Below are 27,866 nucleotides of genomic sequence, written 5' to 3'. Positions count from 1 at the left end.
GAAGAAAGAGGGGGTAAAAGGGGGAAGAGGGGATGAGAGAGATGAGGAATGCAGGGTAAGATCACTTTAAGGATAAATCTATCCTCTTCCCTCCCACCCAGCCCCCCCCCCTTTTTTTTCCCCAACAGAACAACTTTCTCATGAAAATCATCTTTGAGTGAAGAAAATAATTATGCACCACTGAGGTCTCTATTTCCCTGTGGGAGACATAATACTTTCTCCTTTCCCACCATATCTCCACCCCCCCCCCCTTCGCCCTCTCTCTCTCTCTCCCTCTCTCTCACTCTTCTCTCTCGTATACACTTTCACAAACACATACACACACATGTTGTATATGGGTACACACATTTCACAGCAGCTTGCAATAGAAATGTTTCTTTTAAAAGTGTGTGTACACTATGACAATTTTACACAGCCAGGCTCGAGCTAATATATGTATATACAGCATATGTGTATAGGTGCACACAGGCACACAGACAAAAACCAAACAAATAAGTAATATAGTAGTATTCATAGTATAAGTGTGTCTTTGTGCGTTCTTTTTCCTGTACCTGCCTCAGTGTCTTCTGTCTTTCAGTTGATTCACCCATTGAGGGCTAACTGATTTTGCTACAACGCACATTTCCCATAGACACCTGCCCAAGTACACTCAAGACTAGTCTTCAACAGGTTAACGTAGAGAAATTGTGATATATTCAATTTCGTTTTAAAACACAACATATACCCTCATTAAAGAATTGGAAGGTTTTTTTGCTGGCATTGCCTTTTAGACAGTCTAGTGTCATTGTTGAACACTTGTCTGGCCTTTTTAAAAAGAGATGAGTGAAAATGGTGAATCAAATTTCACATCCCAGATCAAGTGTTTTGTAAGAAAGTGATTTGTTGCTGGACGTAATTCACAGTTTCCTTCCTAGATTTGTTTATACAGTCAACTCCAGATTAGTTGATCTTGACAGGACCAAGAATATGGCGTCTGCATTGTATTTTGGCAATATTCCACTTACTTGGTGTGTCTGTACAGAGGAACGATACATGTTTGAGACTATGAATGTAAATTAGGACTTTTTATTTTCAACCATTTAGCCAACTATTTGATGTATGCACCATCGACTTACGTGGTGTTGACTATATATATATATATATATTTTTAATTCTCTTCATATTCTGTCTGTTTGTCACTGTCCTATTGTCTCTGACTCTGTCTTTTTCTATCAACATATTACTGTATCAAAGCTATTGATAAAGTCAGCCCTGGTGCTTTCTATGTTATAGATCTCTCCGATAATGAGGATTTTCCCCCTTGTCTTTGAGTTTTACCTATTGTAACAAAATCAGACAAAGTTAGGAATGTGTATCACTTTTCTGATTCTCTCCAACTTTGCTGTCTGCCCTTTTTTGTCATTGTATCACGGTCTTGTAGTCACCTGCAATGTCAGCTTTTTTAATTTCTGTGTTATTACCAGTAGATCTCAGCAGTAAGAATCACCCCCCCCCCCATCCTCCACCATATATACCTTGTCCATACATCTTTTACTTCCTGTCACAATCTCACACAAAACTGGGCTACATGTAGGTACATTACGTATATTTCTGATGCCCCTGGTAGGTTTTTCACCCGAGCATCACTCTCACATCCCGATTCTGTGGCTGGTGTGTGGAATGGTGCCATACTTGCCTTTCTCTCCTGCTGTTTCTTCCTCTTCTGCTCCACCAATGCGCCGCCGTATCTTTGAAATCTGATATCCGAATAGTTCTTTTAGATTTCCTTTTTTTCTACCTCCTAGGAAACTTATGTGCAACCCAGCACAGGCCGGAGGGGTTTGACCCAGATAATGCCTTTTGATGCAGTTCCCCCATGTCACCCAGTATCCTATTTTTACCACTCTTTTTGAGAATACCGCCAATATTTCATTCCTGTTCTCTTTTTGCTTTTACCCTTTCTGTTTTGTTTTTCATTTCCTTGGCCTGTGACGATGTGTGTTCTATGAGAGGGAAAAAAAACAACAACTTAAATATCAGTGGAAATTTACTCCATATGCACCATGGTGGATGTTTTCTTCTAGATATTTGGCAAAATGTAGTATGTAAACATACATACTGTTTTATCTATAAGGTTTGAAATGAAATCTATTGACCTACTCACTTCCGGAAGTAATAATAGTGGTTATTTGTTTGGCACACATGTCCACCTTTTGGTGCTCGTGGCACTTCAAAAAAGATAAAATATATATGTAAAAACAAACATGAAAACAGGGAGGAAAAAAACAAACAAACAAGCAGACACATGCCTGAAAAAGAACACAATTTTTTATGAATATTTTGAATTGCAGTTATGTAATCTTCAATATGAAATTAACAAGAATGTTTTAACTTTGGATTTGAATATTTCTGTAGATGACTGTTGGCATAACTGAATACGGAATTGATTCCAAAGTTTTGGTCCTATAACTGAGAAAGCATGATCCCCCCATCCATGTTTTATTCCAGGTGGTCTAGCCTTTCAAACCCTTAGGCAAGAACATTCTGTATGCTTCTGACAATAAATGAATCATCATCAGCGGTATCAGTGAGGATTAATCCAAATATTTCTGAGGACTTACCCTGAAAACTCTGCTAAACCTGAAGTTTTCTTTTTTACATCGCAAATCATCAGTTGTCTGATTGTCAGTATTGCATACTGGTAATATCAGAATTTTTCACATGCATTTAAATTTTGCAGATTTTGCGGGAACCAAGATTTGGGAAATTAAAATGTACCCAAAAGTTATTGTGCTGTCTGAACTGTATGCATTGTATGCCAGCGGCAATTCGCAATGTTTCATGGTGTGAAAAAGGCCGCTGGCTGCAATTCACAAAAATTTAATCCTGCAAAAATTTCATTGCTTTCATTCATTCATTCATTTATTTTTTTTCATTTCCAACAGAAACACATAAATATATTACAGAAATTGAATACATAGATTTCATCATAATACAAAATAAAGGATAAGTTACAAAAAATTTGTAAGTATACGGAAATGTTGGCTTTACAGTATGCATGAAAATGTATTAAAATGATTTGCTCTTTCACTGGTAGCAGTAATCCTTTATTAACAAAGAAGTGGTACTCTGTGGGAGAAGGTAATGACATATTTGAATGGCCAACATGAATGTAATGTTCTACAATCATGCATGCACTCATGTTTATCCTTGCACTTCTGATATTGTGCTAGCCCCACATTTTATTAATCTCCACTTACATCAACAAATTGCTGCTTCATGTTTCATCAGAGAGATATAATACCATTTTGTTTTCTTTCTCTGCTCTACAGCCATCTGTGGAATCTGGTTCTACAATAGAGAGGACTGTGTGAAGTTTGCCCAACTTGTGAACAGGTATATACATACATGATAAGAACACGGTACATCCCCTCCCCCCCCCAAAAAACAAAAAAAACAAAAACAAAAACAAAAACAAAAACAAAAACAAAAACAAAAAACAAAACAAAACAAACAAACAAACACAAAATGATGATCAGATATTTGCATAGATAACTTCCAATGTTAATAAACTGACTGAATGTTATTTCTTGGTCTTAAGAAATAACATCTTAACTATATTTTGCAGAAAACCCCATTTAATTTCCTTAAGAGGTCACAGAGAAATGTGAATTGTTGTAAAGCATGTCATGAGTCTGTTTCTTCCAAGTTTAGCACTTGGATGCTCTTGGAACTACATATTGATGTGTGAACACAACAGACAGAACTTGGAGGGAATGGATTCCTGACATGCTCTACAAAAAACCTAATTTCTCTTTGACCACTGAAGCAAATTGGATGGGGTTTTTAGTAAGATGTGGATAATAAGTTATAGTTTCATACCCTAAACTTGTATTTGGATTGATTCACTATTTTAAAGTTATTGTTGCAGAGGGTGCCATTGTAGTTTTTTGGGACATACAATATAGATATATTTATTCATACATGTATCTCTCAAAATATCTTTGTTTATATTTTCTTCATTTTGTTTTGTGCATTTTGTCTTCTTGTTTCATCTTTTCATGGGTTAAAATTCCATGGTAATTTCCTTCACTATAAACCATGCTCTACTAGTGCTGCGTAAAGGGACTGTACAGTACTGGTTGAGGTGAGGATTCAGGTTTATAACATTTCTAAGTGAGATAATGAGAAACCTCTTATGAAATATGAAAGAGCATGTAATTTTAAGAAGGATTCAACGTTTATTTGATGAAAATTGGTTTTCAAATGGCTGAGGTATCCAAAAAAGTGATAATAAGAAAAGGCGACAGGCCACGCCTTTTATTGGAATCTCTTTGTTTCACCTTGTTTTTTTTGATATCTCAGCCATTTCAAAACCGATTTTCATCAAATAAACTTTTTATTCCCCTTAAAATTGCATGCTCTCTGACATCTCATAGAGTGGTTTCTGAATATCTCGCAAACCGTTAAAAGCTAAATCCTCACCTCAACCAGAACTGTACAGTCCCTTTAACATAATTAGAAAACTGTTTAGGCCTCCTACTCCAGCTCAAAGCAGACTTCTGCTGTGTTGCCCTTCACATTTGGCTGTTTCCACAGGACTTGTGGTGACAACCAAAAGGTCATAGGTTAACCTCTTATGCTTTCATGATTTCAACCCTTGAAGTTATCAAAATCTTACAGAGTTAGAAAGCCATGGACAGTGACAATAGGCTTGTGCACACACAATGAAAATCGAAATTACAATTGCGATCCAAATTTTGATTTTTTTTTTTCAACCGTTCATACACAAGGAAAAATTGCACTTTGCAGCAAGGAAAGAACGTTCAGTGCATGACCGAAGACTGACCCTGCGGTCCCAATAATGTTGACGTTCACGCGCTACGAACGATGGGATTAAATATACCGATTTCCGAATCTCGATCACGCTCACACACACGACGCTTGGCAAAATAATTGCAATTATTCTGAAAAATCGCACTAATAGTGCGAGTTGGATCGTGATTAGGATCTCGAAAATTAGTGAAATTTTTCTGTCCACACAGGAAGAAATTTCGAAATTTTGATCGCGATAAGAAAATCGATTTTTAAATCTCACTTTTTCCCTTGTGTGTGAACGGGCCTATTAACTACAAGTGAAAGTACTTCACTACTACTAGCTAGGGTGCTTAAAAACAAAGCCTAATTCAGGATCAAGATGTGCGCTATTTTAAGCTCTGCCATCATTCATTGTTAGACTTGGCCTGACTTTCCTCTCTTCCACTATGGCAAAGCTCACATTGTTTAATGGTGATCTGGAATCCATTATGGCACACATTGTTAAAGGGAAGGTAAACCCAAAGAACAATGTGGAATGAGTGAAAGCAGCAACATTAGTAGAACACATCAGTGAAAGTTTGAGGAAAATCAGACAATCGATGCAAAAGTTATGAATTTTTAAAGTTTTGGTGTTGGAACCGCTAGAGGAGGAGACTACTAGAGGATATGACGTATGAGTGGACAACAATACAAAGAAAATATAAAGGAAATTCAACAAAAATTCACTTTTCTAGAATTATGAAAGAGCAATGGACCAACCGCTTTCAGAAAGCAGGCGGAATAATTGCTACCCTTAACATATGTCAACATCAAGTTGATGGAATTTGTAATTTTCATGAAAATGGATTTTTGCAGAATTTTCTTTATATTTTCTTGGTATTGTTGTCCACTCATACGTCATAACCTCTAGTAGTCTCCTCATCCAGCGGTTCCAACATCAAAACTTTTAAAATTCATAACTTTTGCATCGATTGTCCGATTTTCTTCAAACTTTCACTGATGTGTTCTACTAATGTTGTTGCTTTCACTCAATCCACATTGCTCTTGGGGTTTATCTTCCCTTTAAGGTCAGGTATAGACCAATATCATACAAATTACATCACACCGGCTGGAACCTGCTGTTGCATAAAAGTTAAGATCAAACATAAGTCAGAATATCAAACATAAGTCTCTGAATACTCACTTCTGATTGGCCGATACCTGACTTATATGTTTGATTTTTCTGACTTATGATTGATTGCATCTTTTTATGCAGCAGGGCCCAGGAGAAGAGATGCTAAGATATGGGTGCAGCACAGATATGGTGAAGTATAGGTATAATTAGTCAGAAGTGCAGTATCACATGGTTTGCATTCATCTTTGCTTTTAGGACTGGTTATGGTGCAGGGATATCATTATGCAAAGAAATATTGTAAAGGCTTTGAATGGTGGCTAATTTATTTCTTGTATTGTTGGATCAATGTTGCTCGAACTCAGTACGTTGCAAGTTCATGATATTCATCTTGATAAAGGTGTTGCTCAAACACATGCATTTTGTCTGTTTTCACATTATATTTCTGTGAAAAATATTGCCAACTAATGTAAAGAAAATGATGCTTTGGGCATATCAGGGCAATTATCCCCTCCCCGAGGATAATAACCCCCCCCCCCCCCCCCCGCTAAATACTGGTTAGTGATAAGGTTAGAGTAAAGATTAGGGTTCAGGTTAGGTTATGGGTTAGAGTATGGGTTTAGGGTTAGGATTAGGTTCAGGATTAGGATTAGGGTTAGGGTCAAGGGAAGGGTCTGGGGTAATTGTCCAGGGGTTAATTCCTAGACCAGCTGTTGGAAGAAACCACATCTTTTTATAGATATACAGAATCCCCTACTTAGCTCCTCCTGTGTCTTGTTCATGCCTTGGTCTTGTATGTACAGGTTTGAGTGTTTAAACTTTTATTCTTTCATTTAGAAGAACCAAACTTTTCTTTGTTGTTTTTGCACTTATCATTGAAGTTTCCTTTCTTAAAGTCCATTGAGTCCTTTATGTTTGCTCCATGTGCAAGGACTGAAAGCTCTACTTTGAAGAAAAAAAAAAAGGAGATGCATTTGGTGGAGTTTCTTTGTTGGCAAAATGAATCATTTAGAATTGAAAGCAATCAGTTGAGCATTTGACTTGTAAAAGTGATGAAGTCAATGGTGACATATTGCTTCCAAAATATGTGATGCCATCATTTGTATGGTATGCTGTTGCAATTGCGATAAATGATGGCTGTCGATGCTGAATGGCGGTGATTATATCTCGAATTGCAATCGCGATAACGTCGAAACGGAGCAGTGGCGGAACTAATGTGGCCGATTATTGCATTACGTGGAATTGATAATTGGCCTACTTCTACTTTGGCAGTGTATCGACGTTTCTTTTGTAGTCTTCAGGAGGAACCCCAGCTGCGATTGTGCAAGCAATTTAATTACTGTATTTGGGTCAAGCCCTCTATGCTACATATGCCAGCTGGCGCATATGGGTATTAGCTTTGTTATTGCCTTTTCCACATCCTCTTGGATTTTTTTTTCTATGTATCGTATAGTCGTGGAAGTCAGAAACCAATTCTCACCTCGTATTACAATCAATCACCTTTGGGGCCAGGAATGGGGTAACAATTTTCATTGTTGACGTGCATGCTTTTTATGTAAGGAAGAGGAGAAGGAATTTGGGTAGTTTGGGTAGTTTGGGTTTTCAGTTGGTTTCAAAATGACCATGGAATACTCTCATATGTCTACCTCTTGTCAATTTTTATTCCAATTTTCATGTCTCAGGGTTTCTCTCTATATGATCTCCCTCTCCCCCCCCCCCCCCCCATCTCTCTTCTTTTACCCCCAAGTTGGATTTTTTTTAAAATGTACTTTCAATTAGATTTGTAGGCTTAGGGCATTGTAGCGTAACCCAAGAGAATTATTTTACCATAACGGTGTGTTTTTTAAAAAAGGAACTTTTACCTTAAAAAAAAATGTGAGCATGATGAAAATCATACCATGACACTAAGTGTTTCAAGGCCCATCTGCACATTCAAATGTAGCTAACAGAATGAAGGAAAAGCTTAAATATGTCATTCGTGATGCTTTATACTGAGATGTACTTAATTTGAAGTAGAATGAAACTCCATGTACAATATGACTTATGTGAATACAAGTTGACTTTTATGGATAAAACCAAATACATTGGAAATGCTGGGGGGGGTTTATCATGGTAAGACATTTAAAAAAAAAAAAAGGATAATGTCAAAATATTATGTTATACTTGAAAAAAGTTTTTGCTGCATTGGCATACGCAAATTTGAGGAGGGGATGATTTCATGGCCTCATAAACAAATCAGAGAGATTTGTTTGTCCGTGTGCAAAATAACTCAAAAAGTTGTGCAGGATTTGGATGAAACTTGCCGGAAAGATTGAGAATGACACAAGGAACAGACGATTATTTCAAAAATTTTGGTAGTTATTCGGAAATTTTTATGGATTTTATGAAGGATTTTCAATATTTGGCAGGTAGGGTCAATGAACTTGGGAGTTCAAGCTGCGCATTTTTGAGGCTTTCATACGCGCGCTAAAATGCATGCTCTAGTTTCTGCTAGGGCGAGGCATGCCACACAGCTGAGGGTTTATGACGCAACAAAGGCTTCTATATTGGGAAATCAGGCGATTTTTCAGCATTCATACAAATTGATTGAAATCACTGATCTCTATGGAAGAGCAAGATCATCGGTGGAAAGTAGCTGCTTGGCGGAGGTCTGTGCTCTCAGAGTGCTTTTCTAGTTATTTCATGTTTTCTATATTTCAATTTTGTTTCTTGACTGATGACTTTTAAAGGGAAGGGTGTTGCAATGTGCTGAATTATTGACCTCAAAAGTGTCAATTGTATCATAAACTGTAGGCCTGACAGGTGATAGTGCCTTCACTTCATCTTATTGGAGGGGCTTGTTGTTACATTTAACAGTACCCTTTTTGTTTTCAAACATTTTTAAAGGACAAGTTCACCTTTATTAACGTAAGGATTAAGAGAATGCAGCAATATTAGTAGAACACATATGTGAAAGTTTGAGGAAAATTGAACAATCAATGCAAAAGTTATGAATTTTCAAAACTTTTGTGATGGAATCGCTGGATGATGAGACTACTAATGCTCATGATGTCATATGAGTACAACAGTATAAAGAAAATGTGAAGAAAATTCAACATATTTTCATTTTTTTTCGCATAATAAAAGAGCACTGAACTTGCCTCATTATAAAGGCAATGGGAATAATATTACCCATAACATATGTCAGTAACGAGTGAAGGGAATGTTTACTTTTTTCAAAAGATGAAATTTTGTGAAATTCTCTTTATATTTTTCTTATATTATTGTGCGCATGTGACATCATACACTGCAGTAGTCTTCTCATCCAGCGGTGACTGCACAAAAACTTCAAAAATTCATAATTTTTGAACGGATTGTCCAATTTTCCTCAATCTTTCAATGATGTGTTCTAATAATATTGCTACATTCTCTCAATCCTTATGTTAATGAAGGTGAACTTGTCCTTTAACTTGAATTTCATTGCTTGTTTTTTTTTCCAACATACAATTGTATGTCCAGTCTTAATGATACATCCAACCAGTCATTGTTTTCAATTTCATTTTTATCCATAAAAAAATCAATGTTGTAATATTTTTAGTATGATTTTCCCTATTCCCTCCCCTGCCCAAAGTTAGTATCGATGATTTTAAAAGGACATGATGACTCCATATGCATTCCAGTAAAAAAAAATTCTCAGTGATCATTGTGCCTAATGCTGGGTTTCCGCTGAAAGTTTGCTTTTTTGCAGACTAGCATTCGCCAGGGTTTGCCTGGTGCATTAATGTGTCGGGGAGGAGTGTTCCGCAACAAGATGCAAAACAGCAGTCACTCATGCAACCAAATAGTTTTGCCTCCATACGGATAACACTCAAACGAGAGGAAATTTCACACCGCGCTGACTGTCTCACATACATCTTGCTGCAAGTGTCAGATCAGATACAGCCCCCGTTTTCCACTGCAGACAGTTCTAGGGTGAAGGTCTTAAAACATTACCCACTGAAGTATTCTCTCGTGTTATATAAAGCTGTCCAGTATGTTCAACAGACATTTTGCCCTTTTTATCATGATATGAGGAAGTAAATTAATTCTGGACAGTGTTCAAATTAATGAAGTTTGGTATTGAGTTTTTTGTTGTTGTTTTCTAATTGCAAGTAATTAACACATTGCCCTTCTTACTTCTTCAACTTAAAAAGAGACATACAAAAAGCAACAACAACTAGATGCAAGAATAAATCAATTTCAATGAATACACAGTACCATCTGCATTTGCTCTAAGAATTAGAACCAGCACTGGCTGTCAAGCAGAACCTTGATAGTCTAGTGGATATGATGCCTGTCCAGTAATCAGCAGATTGTAGGTTCAAATCCAACCCGAGTTTGTATGCCACATTATCTTCTTTTGGTTTTTTTTATCATGGCTACTCCTAAACACTGAATAATCAGTTCTTGTTTGTGTTGCAGAAGGGCAATCTGGGCAGTGTATTTTGAGGACTGTAGCATTTGCTTGCCAGATTTTGTTTTGCAAAGTTCTACTCCAATAGTGCTCTCGTCAAGGTCGATGTGATAGATAACATGAAGCGGGAGACACTTTTTTCCCACCGGAGGACAGCTTCTCCTCTGACACCGGCAACGGGCTGAAGCGTGGCTCATCGATGTATCGATGCGGGCGCACATTCGCAACAGGAGGAAAGTCGCTGGAGCGCAAGAACGCCACCACACCTCACTTCCCACGTCATCGTATCGTAGCTGCTGTTCCAAACTGGCACGCATGTTAGCATCCCACCCCCCCTTTACCTCAACATGTCTTTTCAATTCTCATGGGGAAGAGTGGGAATCGTGTATCCTCAAGCCAGCTACACTACTTTCATTTGTTGTGTGTCAGTCTGCTGATATTGACTGGTGATTATTAGAAAGAAGAAATAGGGTTTTTCCTTGTAACATTCACGATTTAAGGTGTGTAGAGATCATAGTGTATAGCTTCTTTATGTTTGTTTGTTAGAACTTGAGATTCAATTGTAGTTTTTGACTATTCAAATTATCATTCAATGAGTTGTTCTTTTTTCAATTGCAGACATTCTGTTCTTTTTTTAATCCCAACAGGAGAGCATGAAAGCTGGAAAGTGTGCACTATAAAATGACTGGTAGCTTTATAATAGCAAGGTTTATTTTTTGTTAATTTGTTTGTTTGTTTTCTGTTTGTATGTTTATTTATTTGGTGAAAAACTTTCACCAGCACTTACCTGTATGTGACAGCAATAACAGCATGACTAAATTATTTACCCTCAAATTGAATCATATAGGATGTTTTGAGAAAAACGGAAGATTGTGAGAGAAACGAACGTCTTATTTTGTGGGTACACAGATGCACTCTCAGTGTTGCAAGACATTCACTGATTCAGCATTTCACAAAAAGACTTGGGGTAACATTATGCCCTGTCTGAGTGGTTTGCAGTCACCTGTCAAGAAATAGCTCTGTTTCTTCCTATTTTTAAAAGAACAAGTCCACCTTCATATACATATTGATTGAGTGAATGCAGCAAGATAAGTAGAACACATCAATGATAGTTTGAATAAAATATTATGAATTTTTGAAGTTTCTGCTCAGTAAACTGCTTGATGAGTAGACTGCTACAGCTTGTGATGTCACATGTGTAGAACAATGTCAAGTATAAAGAAAATTGTACATGTATTCACCTTTCTTGCAGAATAAAAGAGCAACTTCCTTGCCTCTTTTAGAAGGCAGGGGCAACTATATTACCCTAAACATACATCAGTGACAAGTCGAGGATACAATGTATGTGCACTTTTTTCAATAAATACAATTTTGTGAAATTCTCTTTATTTTTTTTTTTTTACATCATACACTCTTATGGTCTTCTCATCCAGCAGTGACTGTGCAGATATTTTAAAAATTCATAACTTTTGAACAGATTGTCCGATTTTTCCCATATGTGTTCTTCTAATATTGGTACATTCACTCAATCCACATGTACATTGTACAGTGTATCCATTATGAAGGTGGACTTGTCCTTTAAAGGTCTCCATTCACAAGCAGTGTTTCATCTAGTTGTTGTATTGTGCAGCAGAGTAGCACATATTGAAATTTTAGTGTGCAATAGAAAATGAATATATTCTTTAGATTGCACTCAGCATTTTGCAATATTTAGGGGCATCCATCCTTCAGTCAGCCAGCCATGAGAATCATCAATTTTCTGACATACATGCATGTGTGCTCCAGAAGCAAAGCTAGGCTGATATGGTTACCATTATGTCATTTCATGCCTGGTTGAGCCCACCTTTCATGTAGACCCCCAATAATGCTCCGCAAGTAAGATCCAGTATCTGTATGAAGCATAGTTTCACCACTGCATAAAAAGGGTAACCATTTAGTGTGTTTGTCACAGTGATGTACTTTAGACAAAGCAGTCTTCTTTTATCCCCCTAGCTATGGAAGACTAGTTCTCCCTGTGCAAAGTTGTATGAAGTTCGTACTATTATAGAGTCCTGGAAGGGAATTGATTAAGAATGATTTCAAAATTGGTGGATTCTGACTCAACGTGCTTGTCAAAAGTATGCAGTGCATTGTTGGACATGATGCAAGTTTCCTGTATCACCAAAATATACACTCATCTGGTATTTTAACCAAGATTATGTTACGAGGATACATAACCTATCTTGAAAGTTTTGGGGATGTTGACATGTCAGGCAATAGATGTGTACAATAATGCATGCTTTTGTTGTCAGTTACGATTTAGACAGAACTTAACAAGATTCTTCTCATGCTACATCCTAATTATTGATGCTGAAAAACAAAATGCTTACATGGATAGGCATTGATGGGACTCTGTGAAGAGTCATTACTCAATTCTATCACTGTCACAGTTTATTGTTGAATTTAAACTTTGGGTAGCTTTAAATCGTGATAAATGATTGAAAAATTCCCAGAGGTAAGGTGGACCGAAAGTGAATTAAATATTCCATATATGTTTTTATGCCTCCGCCATGAAGTGTCGCCGGATCCTTTTTTGGGTTTCCATCCTTCCGTCCATGATCAATTTTGTGGACAGCATAACTTAAAAACCGTTTGAGGTATCGTAATGAAACTTGGCATGTATATGTATGTGTTGGCAAAGTTGTGCCTATCAAATTTTTGGCACACATGCTGCGCTCAAGCTCAAAGGTCAAAAGGTCAAGGTCAAATGCACAAAATTTCACTATTTCCCTCATATCTATGCAATGCCTGAAGGTATTTTCTTGAAACTTAGTGTATACATGAACTAGGAAATAAAGATTCTCCAGAGAGAGTTCTGTGTTGTGAGGTCAAAGGTCAAAAGTCAAGTGAAAATTTTAAAATTTCCCTTTTTTTACCCATATCTCACAAACGGTTCAAGGTATCTTCATGGAACTTAGTACATATGCATGCACTGACTTGCAGTGATTATGTAGGGAATGTAGGGGTCAAAGGTCAAGGTCAACTCCTCAAAATTTTACCATTTTCCTCTTATCTATGCAATGCCTGCAGGATTTTTCTTGAAACTTAGTGTATGCAAGTATTACCCAATAGACATTCTCTTCGAAGTTTCTTGGCATAAGATCAAAGGTCAAAAGGTCAAAGGTCAAGTACACTTCTTCCTTGAACTTATGGAAGGGTCAAAGTTCAAGTAAAAATCCTCAATCCCCAAATACCTGCACTCTTTGACAATATAGCCATTTATCCAATTAAACCTTGTTCATGGAAAGTGAACATTCAACACATTTGTGACAAACCTGTCATTTCAATATTCTGCCAATAGGTATTATGTGAAACTGTCATCACACATTGTCAAGACATTGTACTATAGACCTATTAGGAGAACCATGCATTATGGCGGAGGCATCCCAGTCACCATAGCGACATTTCTAGTTCCTGGATGTGATTGAAATGGCAAAAACAAGCTGTCTTGGAATAAGAGAGTCTGATACGTCCTCATCACATTGCACAAGGATCATAAATTGAATTTTTAAAAATAAGTTCATGGTGAGTACAGGGGTAGTCACTTTATTAAGTTACAAAAAATAGTCTTTTCATGTTCAGGACAATCACAATGATTTCCAATTAAGACTTTCACCGTGTAGGAGTAACAGATACCCTCGGTGTCTGCTGGAATGCTTTTCATCCCCGGAGACATCCATAAAATTGATTATTTGCAGAAACATTGTGAGGAAATAGCAAAAAAATGGAGAAAATCTATATGCTGCAATTTCCGTCTTTTTTTCCTTTAATTCAATTTGTGAGGAGGATAACTCACTTCTGCTTGGCTAGCTGGTTTGCTGTTGTTGCTGTTGCTGCTGAATTATCCCTCCCCCCAAAACAGGAAGTGGAAACATCTGCTTTCCTCTCCCAAGTCTGCACTAATCCATTCCTGCCAGTGACAGGACTTGTGTCCTTGTAATTATGTGACAAATTACTCTCTGCCTTTTTTTTTCCATCCTTCTCTCTCTCCTTTTCTCCACCTTTCTCTCTTCCTCCCTTCCTCCATCTTTTTTTTTTTTTTTGGGTCTATCATCAGTCTTTCTGCATTACTGATTTTTAGATTATCCACTCATTTTTCATTTATCACATCAATCAGCTTATATTTTTTATATGTTTATGTCACTATTTCTCAATCTTTACGACACATTTTTATTGGGTCCATCCATGTACTATTCATCTGTTTCTCAGTTTATCATTGATAACTTACTGTAAAACAAGATATTTTCGCAGCATGATATTTTCGTGAATTAAAGCCAATGGCTCTTTTTTTTTTTTTGCAGCATGAGATTGTTGCAAGTTGCCTCTAAAATTCAATGCTTGTACATTTAGTGTAGACAAGAACTTTTGTGTGCATTTTAATTTCATGAGTCTTAGCTCTAGTGAAATTTGCTAAATTAAAATGCAGGCAAACATTCTTTTACAGTATTTTGATGGTGTAGTTTTTTTCTGTATCACACATTCTATCCATTCTTCCATCTCTGAATCAATCCCTCCATTCATAAGTCTTTCTACCTGGCTTTGCAGCCATGTTACTATAATCTATCCATTTCTCTTTCAACGTTTTAGTATTTTCAACATTATTAACCCTTTGAGGATGGGCTGATTTTTGTCGAGCCCACCGGAGGTTCGGGGAGACTAAGGGATCGCCTGTGGCGTCTGTCTGTCCGTCGTCCGTCCGTAACGCTACAAAAACTTGTATAACTCTCTACTGAGGACTTCAATTTCAATCAAACTTGGAGGGAAGAGTAGTTATACAAAGTTACACATTTTACCAAACTTGAAGGTCACCTCAAGATCAAAGGTCACAGGCAGAGGTCAATGAACTTTAGGGCCCAATGTTAAGTTTTTACAGTGTGTTTCGATTATGGCTCATAACTTTTGGTGTATATGTCTGTGTGACCAAACTTAGATGGTAGATGTCCCTTGGGGAGTTGAAGGTCACCACAAGTTCAAAGGTCACAGACAGGGGTCTAAAAACTTTTAGGGCCCAATGTTAAGTTTTTACGGCGCGTTTTGATTATGGCTCATAACTTTTGATCCCTATGTCCGTTTGTGACCAAACTTGGATGGTAGCTGTCCCTTGGGGAGTTGAAGGTCATTACAAGGTCAAAGGTCACAGACAGGGGTCAACAAACTTTTAGGGCCCAATGTTAAGTTTTTACGGCGCGTTTCGATTATGGCTCATAACTTTTGATCCCTTTGTCCCTTTGTGACCAAACTTGGATGGTAAATGTCCCTTGGGAAGTTCAAGGTCACCACAAGGTCAAAGGTCATAGTTGGGTCAATGAAATTCCGGGAGTTAGAAAAACATTCATTTCTTCTACGCGAATGGGCGAGACATAATAATTGGCACTTGCCTTGTGCTACAACAAGCATTTTCCATAGACACTTGCCTGAGTATACTTGGGACTCGTCCTCAACTGGTTAAATAAATATGTTACATCTTTTACAACCTATCATATTGTGATTATACTATAATTATTTTGCCGTGTGAAGGATATGTGAATTTTTTTTTTATCAGCATGATATGTTTTGTACATTGGACTAAATTTCAGTGGCAAAAAAAATGAAAACGAATGAATAACATGAAATAAGTCCATCTGTCATTCAGTCTTTCAATCAAATCTATACATCCCATCTCACCATTCTCAACACAATGATACGTCTCAGTCTTGTCTTTTGGTTTGCGATTCAAGTTTCCCGGTGAGATTTTTTCGCTTCATTTGAGGCAGACAGTCTGCTTTTCCTTCCTCCATTCATGTGTCACACCGTTGCATCTCCTCCAAAAGGTTGCGTGCCTTTTTGCTGGACTCTGTCGGCATATTATGTATTTTGAGTAGCACTCAAGAGCAGCCTGTTGCTTTTGTGTCAGCCTCCTTTCCCCAGTTGGTTCATTACCTTATTCCGAGTAAATGAATTATTCATATCGAAAGAATCCAATATGTTTTGGGAATTCAGCCATTGTATTCCATATATATTCATACACATACTTTTTTTTTCCTGTGATAATGTTTAATTCAGTTTCATTCAAATGATACCTAAGACAGTCATTCAAATTGATATTACCATACAAAATGATAAAATTTGCCTAATGTGGTCACCAAAACCCCCCACTGTGTTCTTTTCTGTTGACTTTTTTTGCACAGTAGAAGTAGAAATAAAAACTCAATGATTTAAACACATACGGTAGTATTTCATTTATAACATGTGATATGATACAAAACATTTCACACATACACACACACTTTACACACTAAATGCAAAAGAAATTGCATACTTCTCAGAATATTTGATGGTGTATTAAAAGAAGCGTCCAATCCATGCTTTCTGAGAAGTAAAGTTCCTTTATAACATGGGAAACACTGTGAAATACACTTGATTTATGCTCACTCCTGAACTTCCTCAGAAAACAGGAGTAATACATACCAAATCCAGTCAATTTCTCTTCAGCCTGAAAATTCATGTACAATTTATTTGAAAAAAAAAAAATTAGCAGTGCTCTTCTTCTTTCTTCACATTCTTCAAGGACCTTTCACTCTTCAAAGAATGAAGATGTCACTGAAATAGAGTTGATGTCAAATGCATCCAGTGTGTGCTTTTGATTAGTACATAATACAATTATGAAAATAATTGTTCACAGGGTCCCGCAGACAACTCTTTTCTGTATAAGATGCAAACATTTATGTGATTTTTTTTTTTTTTTTGTGAGCCCATTTCTGGTATATCACCTAGTTGTTGCTATAAAAACACTAGATAATTTTTTTGTCAGTTTAAACAGGAACTGTGGAGAATTCTGTGATCAATCTACAGCTTTGTCATAAAAGATAGATTCATTTACTGATTGCTATGTTGAGAAAATACACTGTGATTTACATAGATGAAGATGAACTGATTGGTAGATGAATTAGTGAGTATGTGGACATATTAACACATGAAATGAATGTAATTCAATCAAAAGTATGTGTCAGAGCATCATTCAAAGACTGAAAAAAAAAAAAACCCATAGAAACATTTATCAGCTATTGAATATGTGAATCATTCTTCAAAGAAGCAAATGCATGCACAGAAAAATGATAAACAAGTGGAACATGAAGATTTTATTGTTTCTGTCGTCTGTGATTTTTGTTTTTCTGCAGACTGTTGGACGTAGCCAAGCAAGAGAAGAAACCCCAGGCAGAGCCCATTCCTGTCCCCACTGGGGGTGGGGCGGTCGATATCATGCAGATGCTGAATAAAGCCCAGCATGAGTACAAGGTAGTGTGTCCTTTGTTTTAACTCAGCAAGATCCAGAGAGATGTTTTCTGCAGACATTTATCGACTTGAATGAAAACAGAAGAATGGGAATGCAGATGGGTTCAGATGTGCTATGACAGATTATTTATCATAGCACGTTTCTTCGTCCCTCTGCCATACATCTGTAAAACGAGGAATGTTCGGGTGCATTTTAATTTCGCGAATTTCGCAATCGCCAACATACGTGAAATTAAAATGCATGCGAAAGTTCTTGCCCGCATATTATGCATTGGATGCCAGTGGCAATTCGCAAAAATTTCGGCTCCAATTTGCGAAATTTTCATGCCGTGAATATATCACGTTTTACAGTATTCTTTTGCTGTCATTCAATAAGCCTTGTCCGCCTTGGACTTTTTAACATAACAATGATGGAATTCAGACTGGGTATTAGTTTCAAGTTCATCCTGTCACTGCAGGCCACCAGGGATAGCCTGGTGGTAGTGTCACTGCCCAGAAATCAGAAGATGACAGGTTCGATTCTTGCTGGTTCCTTTTTCTGACATGTTTGTTAAAATGTAGATCGGGGCCCTGTTTCATAAAGCTGTTCGTAAAGTTACGAACAACTTACGAGTGACTGGTGATCAGTTCTGATGTGCTATACTTATCAGAATTTCCATAATTTAGCAGTTTAAGAACTGATCACCAGTCGCTCGTAAGTCGTTCGTAACTTTACGAACAGCTTTATGAAACACCCCCCAGGAAGTTCTGATCTTACATATACACTTGAACAGAGGATGATGTTTGATCTAAAAAAAAAAATAAAAAAAATCTGTCATAGCACATTTATCATCTTGTTATCAATAGATTGGCATCTGAAAATTTCTCTGCATTTCTTATGATTGAGCAGAGCACATAATTTAGTGTGCATATCCACAACTCTAATACACACAGCTTGAACTCCAAAGTTCTTTGATCCTATTTGCCAAAAGATTTTTTAAAAAGAACTTTAAAAATTCATAAACATTCATGGATCACTACCAAAATTCAGTTATCTGTTCCTTGTGTCGTAATAAATTTTTCCTGGAATTTCATTCGAATCCGTTAACAACTTTCAGAGTTACTTTGCAAACATACAGACAAACAAACCACACACATAGAAACATAACCTCCTTGGCGGAGGTACGTAACAATGATTTTTGTGTGAAATGACAGAGATGAAAGGCTGAAAGTCAACATAATACATGTAGGTCATTGCATTATTATTAGCATGTAATTTTTTTTTTTCTCCATGACTTCCAATTAGAAAGTCCACTGATAAGTTATTCAGTGTGATGAGTACCATGAATAAATTGGGGAATATTTGAAGAGTTTGTTCGCAAAAACCGATAAGTCCATTTTTGAAGATTTTGAAGTACCGTCCCTGTCATAAAGTACAAAATAATACCTTTTAAATGATTATATTGGTCACTACATATAAAGGTACATTTTTGAAGTTATGGTCAAAAGAAACAAAAATTTTCTTATTATTCCCTTTATTTTTCTTTACCTTTAATCGCAAATATCTCCATTTGGCAAATATGGACTTATCGGTTTTTGCAAACAAACTCTTCATTTCTTTTGTGGAAAGACTGTTAAGGTCAATCCTACAGGTCAATGATCAGGTCCACAAACTATCAAAATGTAGATGAAGGGCCATTACTCATAGCAGAGAAATGTAGCATTTCATGAGATGGAAGAGCTATTCCAGTCAGCTGAGAAGAACAGTCAGATTGCTGTTGTTATTTTAGGAATTATATCTGAGCCACTGTTATTTGTTGCAAATGGCGTATTAGAAAAAATGTATCTGAGCCACTTTCATTTGTTGCAAATGGCGTATTAGAAAAAATGTACAGCAGTTGCAGTTCGAGTTGTCACCAAGCAGTAATTTCAGCTGTAGTAAAGTGCAAAATTGATGCTTGTACTTCCTCTGCTTTTTAAACAAATATGTCAGTTCCTCTTTCTTCATTTGTTTTATATCACTGTGAAATCTAACATCACACAAGCACACAGAAAAAGCCCTTGATCAATATTCACAGTCTGCATTAGCCTGGTCCATTTGTGACCGGCTACAACAAAAGGATCCTAAAGTCGCCGACGGGTGAGCCGAGAAAATCGAGTTTGAAGTCAGATCACCAAAATCTGTCAAAACGTTCGGATTTCTGTTTTTAACATAATTTTGTAGTCTAATGTATCTTCTATCATCTGCCGAAATTTCGAAGCTAAATGATCAAAGGAAAGGCCTGAAAATAGCATTTTTCTGGGCCATGCTTGGCTTGCCCGTCAGCGACTTTAGGATCCTTTTGTTGTAGCAGGTCACATTTCATCTACACATGTGTCTTACAGTGCATGTTTAAACCCAAGTTCTGTGCTCTATCCTTTCAGAAGTGTCATGATTGTGAAATAGGTATACAGAGCTTTACTGCAGGTCACTCTTGTTCCACACATAGTGAGGGCAGATTGGAGATGTAGTCAGATGGCAACCTCTGGTGGCCACTAGAGGGCAGTATTCATGGATGATTGCAAGATTGAGCAACAGTTGTTCTATTCAACATCAGCCAGTGAGAGAGAGAGAGAATTATCATGGCATGAATGGAGAACATCCAATATCTATGAAGAGAATTGTGTATTGATTGACCTAGTTACCACAGCAGCCAATAATCTTAGCGTTGATGACAACATATGATCATTATAAATGTCACATCAATAATGAAAGCAGACAAAATGGCACAATGACATAATTTCAGTGTGCATGTAAAATGTGATATTAACGGTACATATGTCCATGACTGCACTACATCATGTAATCAATATTTTAACATTTCCTGTGTTTTCCAAAAGAGTGGGCAAGCCATCTGTATGGATACATTGTTGTTGGGTTTGTTGGGTTTTTTTTTTTCGTATCATTGTGCTTAAAGGAAAGCAAAAACCAATTATAAATGTGGATTTAGTGAAAGCAGCAACATTAGTAGAACACATCAGTAAAGGTTGGAGGAAAACCGGACGATTCATTCAAAAGCTATGAATTTTTTAATTCATTGCCATCATGGCTGGATAAGAAGACTACTACAGTTCATGACTTCTTGTATGGACAACAATATAAAGAAAATATAAAGAAAATTCAACATATTTTCATTATGCTAGCATAACAAAAGAGCACTTGACATACTGTAAAACGAAGATATCGTGCTTTACAGTACCTCTTTCAGAAAGCAGATGAAATAATATCACTCTCAGCATGTATCAGTAACAAAACAATGGAATGTGTACTTTTCATGAAAAATAAAATTTTTGTGGAATTATCATCATATTTTCTTTATGTTGTTGTCCAGACATGACATCATGAACTACAGTAGGTTTCTTATCCAGTTATGATGGCACCGAAACCCTTAACAATTCGTAACTTATGAATCGATCATCCAATTCTCCTCAAATTTTCACTAATGTGTTCTACTAATATTGCTGCTTTTACCCATTTAACATTTATATTTGGACTTTGGTTTCCCTAAACATTCCAGAACACCTTGGATTTTCCAATACTATCACCCTTTCCTTGTGTAGGTGCTAGCTTTAACTCAATGGCATATGGAAACTAGAATCTAGAATCCTGGTGGACAGAGATTTATGAACATGTAATAATTCCTTTAAAACCGTAAAGGTCCTGTTTACCTTAGGGAGCAGTGATTAAAAAAATGTTCAAGATATCACTTTTGATGCATATGTGTAGGTCAGTTGCATCACAAAACATCCCACCATATAAAATGTTTGCAATAAAGCCTAAAATATAAGGAGATATCACTATTTTTTTCATTAAACCATAACTGTAGATGGTTTAGTGTGGAAACATTTTTATGACAAATATTGTTCACATTTTGTATAATTAACAATAATTAACATTGATTATACTGGTTCAAATTTTACATTGGTTACTGTTTCTATCCCTAACTCACAATTTAGAACCATTTTGAAGCACTAATGCTGGATTTTTGTTTCATCTGCAAATGGCAAATTATGCCTGTAAACTACACTGTATCTTGGATTATTACATATGTCCACAAGAAATTTCCTCTCATCCTTTGCCAACATTGGTAATAACATTTCTGTGAAATTGAGACATCTTTTCAACAACCATAATAATGCTTTCTGTGAATCAGGTCTCAATACAGTTTTTTTTCTTTTTTTTTTTTCTTTTTTTTTTTTTGGGGGGGGGGGGCTCTGAAGGCATCAACTGTGCTCCTCTATCTGGATATTTTATGAACCTCTTTATATCAAATGTAGAAATATTTGGTATTAAAGGGATACTCAATATACACTATGAGAGAGAGAGAGAGAGAGGGATAATTGTATGCATTTATGTACAGCATGTATGTATTGTATGTGTGTGTAAATGCATGTTTATACCACATATACAATTTACTTTGTTAGATAATTGATTCATTTCAAAACATATATATATCTAGTATTGTCCTTCTGAAGGCATGATATACGTTGAGAATATAGTTTCTATATGATATAGAATTATTAGCAATCCCTGTATTTCTCCCTACAGTCCCAACAAGAGGTAAAGAGGAAGCCCAGTGGGTCAGAGGCTGGGCCAGCCCCCATCAGCCCTGGAGGAGATGGAGGAGGAGGAGGGGACAGGGTTATCAGGCCCATACCAGTCAAGGGCACTCTGTCGCCAGGTAACAAGAGAGGCATCTCTATTATGACATCATTAGAACAACAAGACACAATTTTCCCCCTTCAGTGAACTCCTAATTATATTTACAGGAGATAATTATGTTCTGTTGTATATCTAATGTTGTGCACAATTTATTATCTTTCTTATATTGACCATTAAATTTGAATGATGTTTATGTTGTGTGGTACTCATTTTACTGAATTACAGCAATCATGTCAGACTACTCTCCCCAATGTTTCCCACCTGCTTTATCACTCTAGATGTACAGTTCAGTAGTACTTATTTTTGATGCCATATGTCTGTATAGCTGTAGATTTCAAAAATAAAAAAAGTTTTCTTGTTCTATATTTGATTCCTCATTCAAATATGTTTACTCAAATCTAAACATTATGGCATTTTACCCGATCAATGAATTATGATAAGCATATTCTCAGAAGTAGCAACAGAAGTGACAGCCTCACATAATCATCAGCTCAGTGTTCAAGATGTTAAGAATGTGATAATAGCAAATGCATTGTATGGTATCATTGCAGGACATGTTGCCAAGACTGACGACAACCTGCCAAGCAAGACTGGTGCCAAGCCCAAGACCAGTCCCATGGGACCCCGCTTCCAGCGTTCTGTCAGTATGCAGGAGACTCGCAGCACCACATCCATTGCTCAGGCCGGTCCTTCAGGTGAGTGGTTGCCATGGAAACTCAATGACATGGTGCAAACTCTGGCACAAGCTGGCTTGTCAGCTGTTACCATGAAAAAAAAAAAAAAAAAAAACTTTATGTCTCTGTAAGCCATAACTTGCCAAGCCATTTCTTTATGATTTAAGCTTGATATGGAGTGTTAAGCATTTTGATGTATGTAACAAAGTTGGAACAGTGTCACGGACAGTCAGTTACATTTTGAAGAATTATGTAGTAAGTGTGAGAGGTTTAATCCTCTATTTTAGGGAGATTGTTATCACATCCCCAATGGAGCCACAATGGAATATTCCATATGCAAAAGGCAATTGTTTGAAATAGATATTACTTTTTTACTTTTTTTTTTACAAGCAGAGTTGTTCATCTAAAGCTAATATTGCTCACAGGACAGCAAAAAGGTTTCCAGGATCATCAATGCAATCTCTCTCACTCTCTGTCTCTCTTTCTTTCATGATGATATAAAAGTTGTGAAATATTCGCTTGAACAACAATATGATAATAAGTCAAGAGGAGACATAAAATGTGAGTTTGCAGATTGATTGATTTTCTGACTGAAGGTACATGTGAATAAGAGCCTGGACCTACCCACAGGTCCATGGTAAGAGTGACAAATTTTGTCATCCTCTCTACCAGGTCAAGGTGAAGGGATGCAGGTGATACCGGTCCTCCAGAGACTGATGTCCCAGGGGTCAGATGAGAGGTCACAGCCAGTGGTCAGGGAGCTCGGCCAGGTCCACACCGTGGAGAGTCTGGAAAAGCTGCACACGACGGCCGCCGAAAGCGGCCCCACCGGTAGCAAGAAGATGGAGGTGATGATTATTGCTCTACTTCTGTTGATGGAGACACGATGGTCTTTGAGGGCTTTCGGCGAGTGGGGATGTGGCGTGGTGCATGTCTCAGACTGAATTCACATGTCTGCTCAGTGTTAGTTCTGTAGATATATTAGCAAAATTGTATTGTGGATTGATTAATCACCACAGGAATTGTGTAATGGAACAAAGCATGCTGCATAAACCACACAGGACACTGAGAAACACCCCCTCCAAGAAGATCGGTTAGTAAGAATTTGTTTCTTTGCGACACGAGGGATGTACATGTAGATCTTACAGTGGAAGAAGTGAGTTGTCTTTGGTTCAGTTATTTACCAGAGCCTTTGTATGCTTTCAAATCTCAGAGTGAGAACCAGAGCAGGGAGAAGGATATGATTGTATTGAAATGAACATGATTTTTTTTTTGTGCGTGAATTTTCCCATGAGTGTTGAATTTTGGTTTGTTGCTCTAATAGTCATGGTACAACAGTGTCACAGTTAGCCTCTTTATGCATATCATTCATAGGATCAACGTGGTTGTCAAGTCACTGTGATGTACAGTTTAGGTTGATATACATGTAGAGTCATTGTTGCATGTGTTCAAGTTAAACTGACCAATAATTTCATGAATTGGAACAATCACCACCTAACAGGTGCAGAGTCTAGAGAGCATTGAGAGACTGCAGCTTGTTGGTGGAGGCTCGGAAGGCAGACCCACGGCAGCTGCCGCTGGTACCACCGGTGCACCATCCAGTGCTGAGTCATCACAACATCTCCAGCGGTTACTCCTTAGACTCCAAAGTGGTCCGGATGCGGGAGTGCCAGTGGCGCCCCCTGCGGGTGATGCCACCGATGTTGGCACCGTTGATCCCCAAAAGGGGACCCCTCAGCAACCGGGAGCATCAGCGGTACCGGAGAAGCAGTCGAGTGCACCGCAAGTGGACATGAATCAGGCATTGCTGGAGAAGTTAAAATCAAGCACAGCGCCGGCTGTGAACTTGATGAAACCTTCTGCCACCACTCTTACACCAAGCATTTTGGCCTCACAGCCTGCGCCAGACACCAAAGAACCAACCAGGATACCCTCAGCCATGAAGCAGCTGTTCCCAGGTCCAAAGGATAGTAGAAAGGTATCTTTCATTAAAACTTGTCAAAAACTATGAATGAAGTTTGCTCAAAATCAATCATGAATCTATTAGAAATTTACTCACTGCAAGTTTAATTGCCATGGTGACACCATGAACATTGAAATTATAGGGCCTTACACTGACCTTCTGTTATACCTTCTGTTATACATTTCCTTTATATTTCAACTTAACCATTTGACATTAGTTATAGATGCATTAGGCACAAAATATGGAACAGTTATGAAGCTACTGTACATGACCCATTCCATAGGTAATCCCATCATTTCCAATTAGAAAATAACACCACATCAAGACAATTAAAATGTCCCAATCAGAGTTTGAAAAGCGAAGCCTTTTCATCATGCAGCCTTCAGAAATTTCACATTAGGTTATACTTCAAATTTTGCATTTTTACAGATTGTCATATTCAGTATGCAGTGTGTAGGCGAGTAAAGTTGCACTCACTACTCTGACACTGGGTACCACAACACTCACTACATGATTATCCCCACTTTCAACACTAGATGGCAGTAGACAGATATAAGTGCAAGCAGTATGCATAGATCTGTGCCTGTGAAGGGATTGTAACAAATTGTGCTCTGTGAGATTGTCATTGGTTTTTATTGTAACGCTCTCAAAATTGTTGCTGCCACTTCTGTTTTTGTAGAGCAGTCATTATGTTCTTGCTTTTATGGTAGCAATCCATAAAACCTGACAATGTATCTAAAGTATACAGAGATGTGAGACTGCGCAACAATCCTTTTTTTTGGGGGGGGGGGGCACCTAGAAAATAAGAGACTGAATTTTGTGACCTTGTTGAGCAGACTGTTAATTTAACAGGCTTCCACGGTAATGTTAATTAAATGTACACAATGAATTGAGTATTTATGTGTTGCTTTTGTAGCAAAAACATTTTTACTTTTCCATTTCACTCTTAAAGACACCATCCCCGCCCACCACGATCCCTGGAGTGCCCACAAGCCTCCTTACACCAGAGGTCCTTCGAGCCAGGTCATCTACTGAGCCTGGGGGAGCAGCCACCACCTTGCTTTCACCCCTCAAATTGAGTGGTACATCCCAAGGCATCCAGGGCCAGGCATCTGGACAAAAGACTGAGCCACTGTCACAGAGGAGGCCGGTGACAGCACTCACCAAGGAGGAGCTGGCACAGACTTTAATCTACTTGCTGCAGGTTGGGCAACTTTTTCACTCTTTTCTCTCCAAAAGTAGACTATTTTTAGAAGCAATTAGGTGTATTTGAAGAAACAATGGCAATTTCGATTTACCTAGACACTCTTCCTATAAAAATGCTTCAATTTAAAAGAAAAATATGCTATTCAATGTTTACCTTGATTTGTGATTCTCCCCAAATATCCTCATCATGAATAGCAATTATGCTATGCCAGAGTGGAAATTGCAGAGACAGTTAAACTTGTACTATTTTTCTGTTGTATTGATTCAATTTTGCTGCATTTTATCACCAATTTCTCTCTTTGTACTTTCAGAATGATGATGACTTCGTGACCAAGATTCACTCGGCGTATGCCAAATCTGCCCAGCGACTCCCACCCTAAGATACCAACCACTGACGTCCGTACATGCCAATCCCTGGATTTGATTGTTAATACATTGTACAACCACGATATAGATGCTAGATTGTTGCCATGTTTCAACGGAATTGAAGAAGCATCTTGCTTGAGAACTTGGATTTCTTGGAGAATTGCATTATATTTTACATTTTTATTTAACAGCCATATTTTTTGGTCAATTTTATTGATATTTACAATTGAAAAAACAAGGTTTTTAAGTGCTCACATTTCTTGTGCATACATTGTGACAGTAGATGCGATACAAATTTCTTCTATAATTACTTTTTTGCTTCGTCAAGGAAGAATCAACCTCAAGTGCAACACTTTTTTTTTCTATGAATCAAAATACTGGAATAGAAGCTAACATATAAACGAAAAATTTGGGAAAAAAGGTATTTTAACAGAAAACCAAAAAGTCAATAAAATTTTTATTTTTGTAATTTCTTTCCATACCAACTGATTGGACCATTTAAAAGCTTCCATGAAAAATACTATTAATTTTGTATCCAAAATTACAAGTTCATGCATTTTTGTGAATTGATATGAGAGAACCAATCACACTGGTTTTGGGATATGTGTCAACGTAATATTCTTCATATACAATCTGTATTTCAAGTTCACTTATAAAGCCATTTGTCTCTTTAAAAGAGCAAATGAGAGCAACTTCACAAGCACTATCTGTCTTGTAATGTAGACTACCAGAATCAGGAACTCATTCAACACCATCATTGATAGCTTATTAAATTTTCAAATGAGTGAAATCTCTCTTGCATTTCTTGGCTGTACAGGAACTTGGTATGATGCATGTCATTTACTTTGCTGCATTCCCACAATAATAATTTCTGCACAGGGTATTCCAAGTTTGTACAGCATGTTGGTTGCTGATACACTGACACATTGTTAGGGTTTTGCATTGTTACTTGAAGCAGAGAGGGGATTACAGCGGTCATAAGATTTGCATTTCTACATGCCCAACAACTACAGTAATTGTCTGACTGTGCATAAAAGTTACTACACTTCTGTAGTAAAAGTTACTACACTTCAGATTTGCACCTGAAGAGTGGAAGTGTAGCTTCAGAACTTTATGGTAAGAAGCTTCAAAATTTTCTTCACAGCAGTAGCAAGAAAGGAAAAGGTGCAGAATGGACAGTGTTTTCCAATATTTCCTATAATCTCTCAGTTTCTGATGGCAAAAGGTGATCTCTTTGTTACTCAAAACTACAGACAATGGACTAAACAAAGATACACAGCACAGTTTGCATGAAAGTGCTTGAAAGCAGCACTAAATATATAGCA

General features: G+C 37.3%; 1 protein-coding gene across 1 annotated transcript; it reads left to right on the top strand.

Moving 5' to 3' along the window:
• The first annotated feature begins 48 nt into the window (after nt 1–48).
• On the top strand, nt 49–27,538 carry LOC140243838 (mRNA-decapping enzyme 1B-like). Its single transcript, XM_072323510.1, has 9 exons — nt 49–55; nt 3,312–3,375; nt 17,537–17,654; nt 22,219–22,351; nt 22,884–23,027; nt 23,679–23,854; nt 24,508–24,984; nt 25,922–26,173; nt 26,487–27,538. Exons 1-9 carry the CDS (start codon nt 49–51, stop codon nt 26,553–26,555), a joined length of 1,440 nt encoding a protein of 479 aa, XP_072179611.1. The 3' UTR covers nt 26,556–27,538.
• Nucleotides 27,539–27,866: the final 328 nt, after the last annotated feature.

This window comes from Diadema setosum, chromosome 2 (assembly GCF_964275005.1).
Source record: "Diadema setosum chromosome 2, eeDiaSeto1, whole genome shotgun sequence".
NCBI classification, from domain to species: Eukaryota; Metazoa; Echinodermata; class Echinoidea; order Diadematoida; family Diadematidae; genus Diadema; species Diadema setosum.
Note: the sequence above shows the minus strand (reverse complement) of the source record. Positions and strands in the feature narration are given on the sequence as shown.

Coding starts and splice junctions, on each gene's coding strand:
- LOC140243838 (XM_072323510.1), top strand. Junction 3,376..17,536: donor TTTGCCCAACTTGTGAACAG/GTATATACATAC, acceptor GTTTTTCTGCAG/ACTGTTGGACGTAGCCAAGC. Junction 23,028..23,678: donor TGCTCAGGCCGGTCCTTCAG/GTGAGTGGTTGC, acceptor CCTCTCTACCAG/GTCAAGGTGAAGGGATGCAG.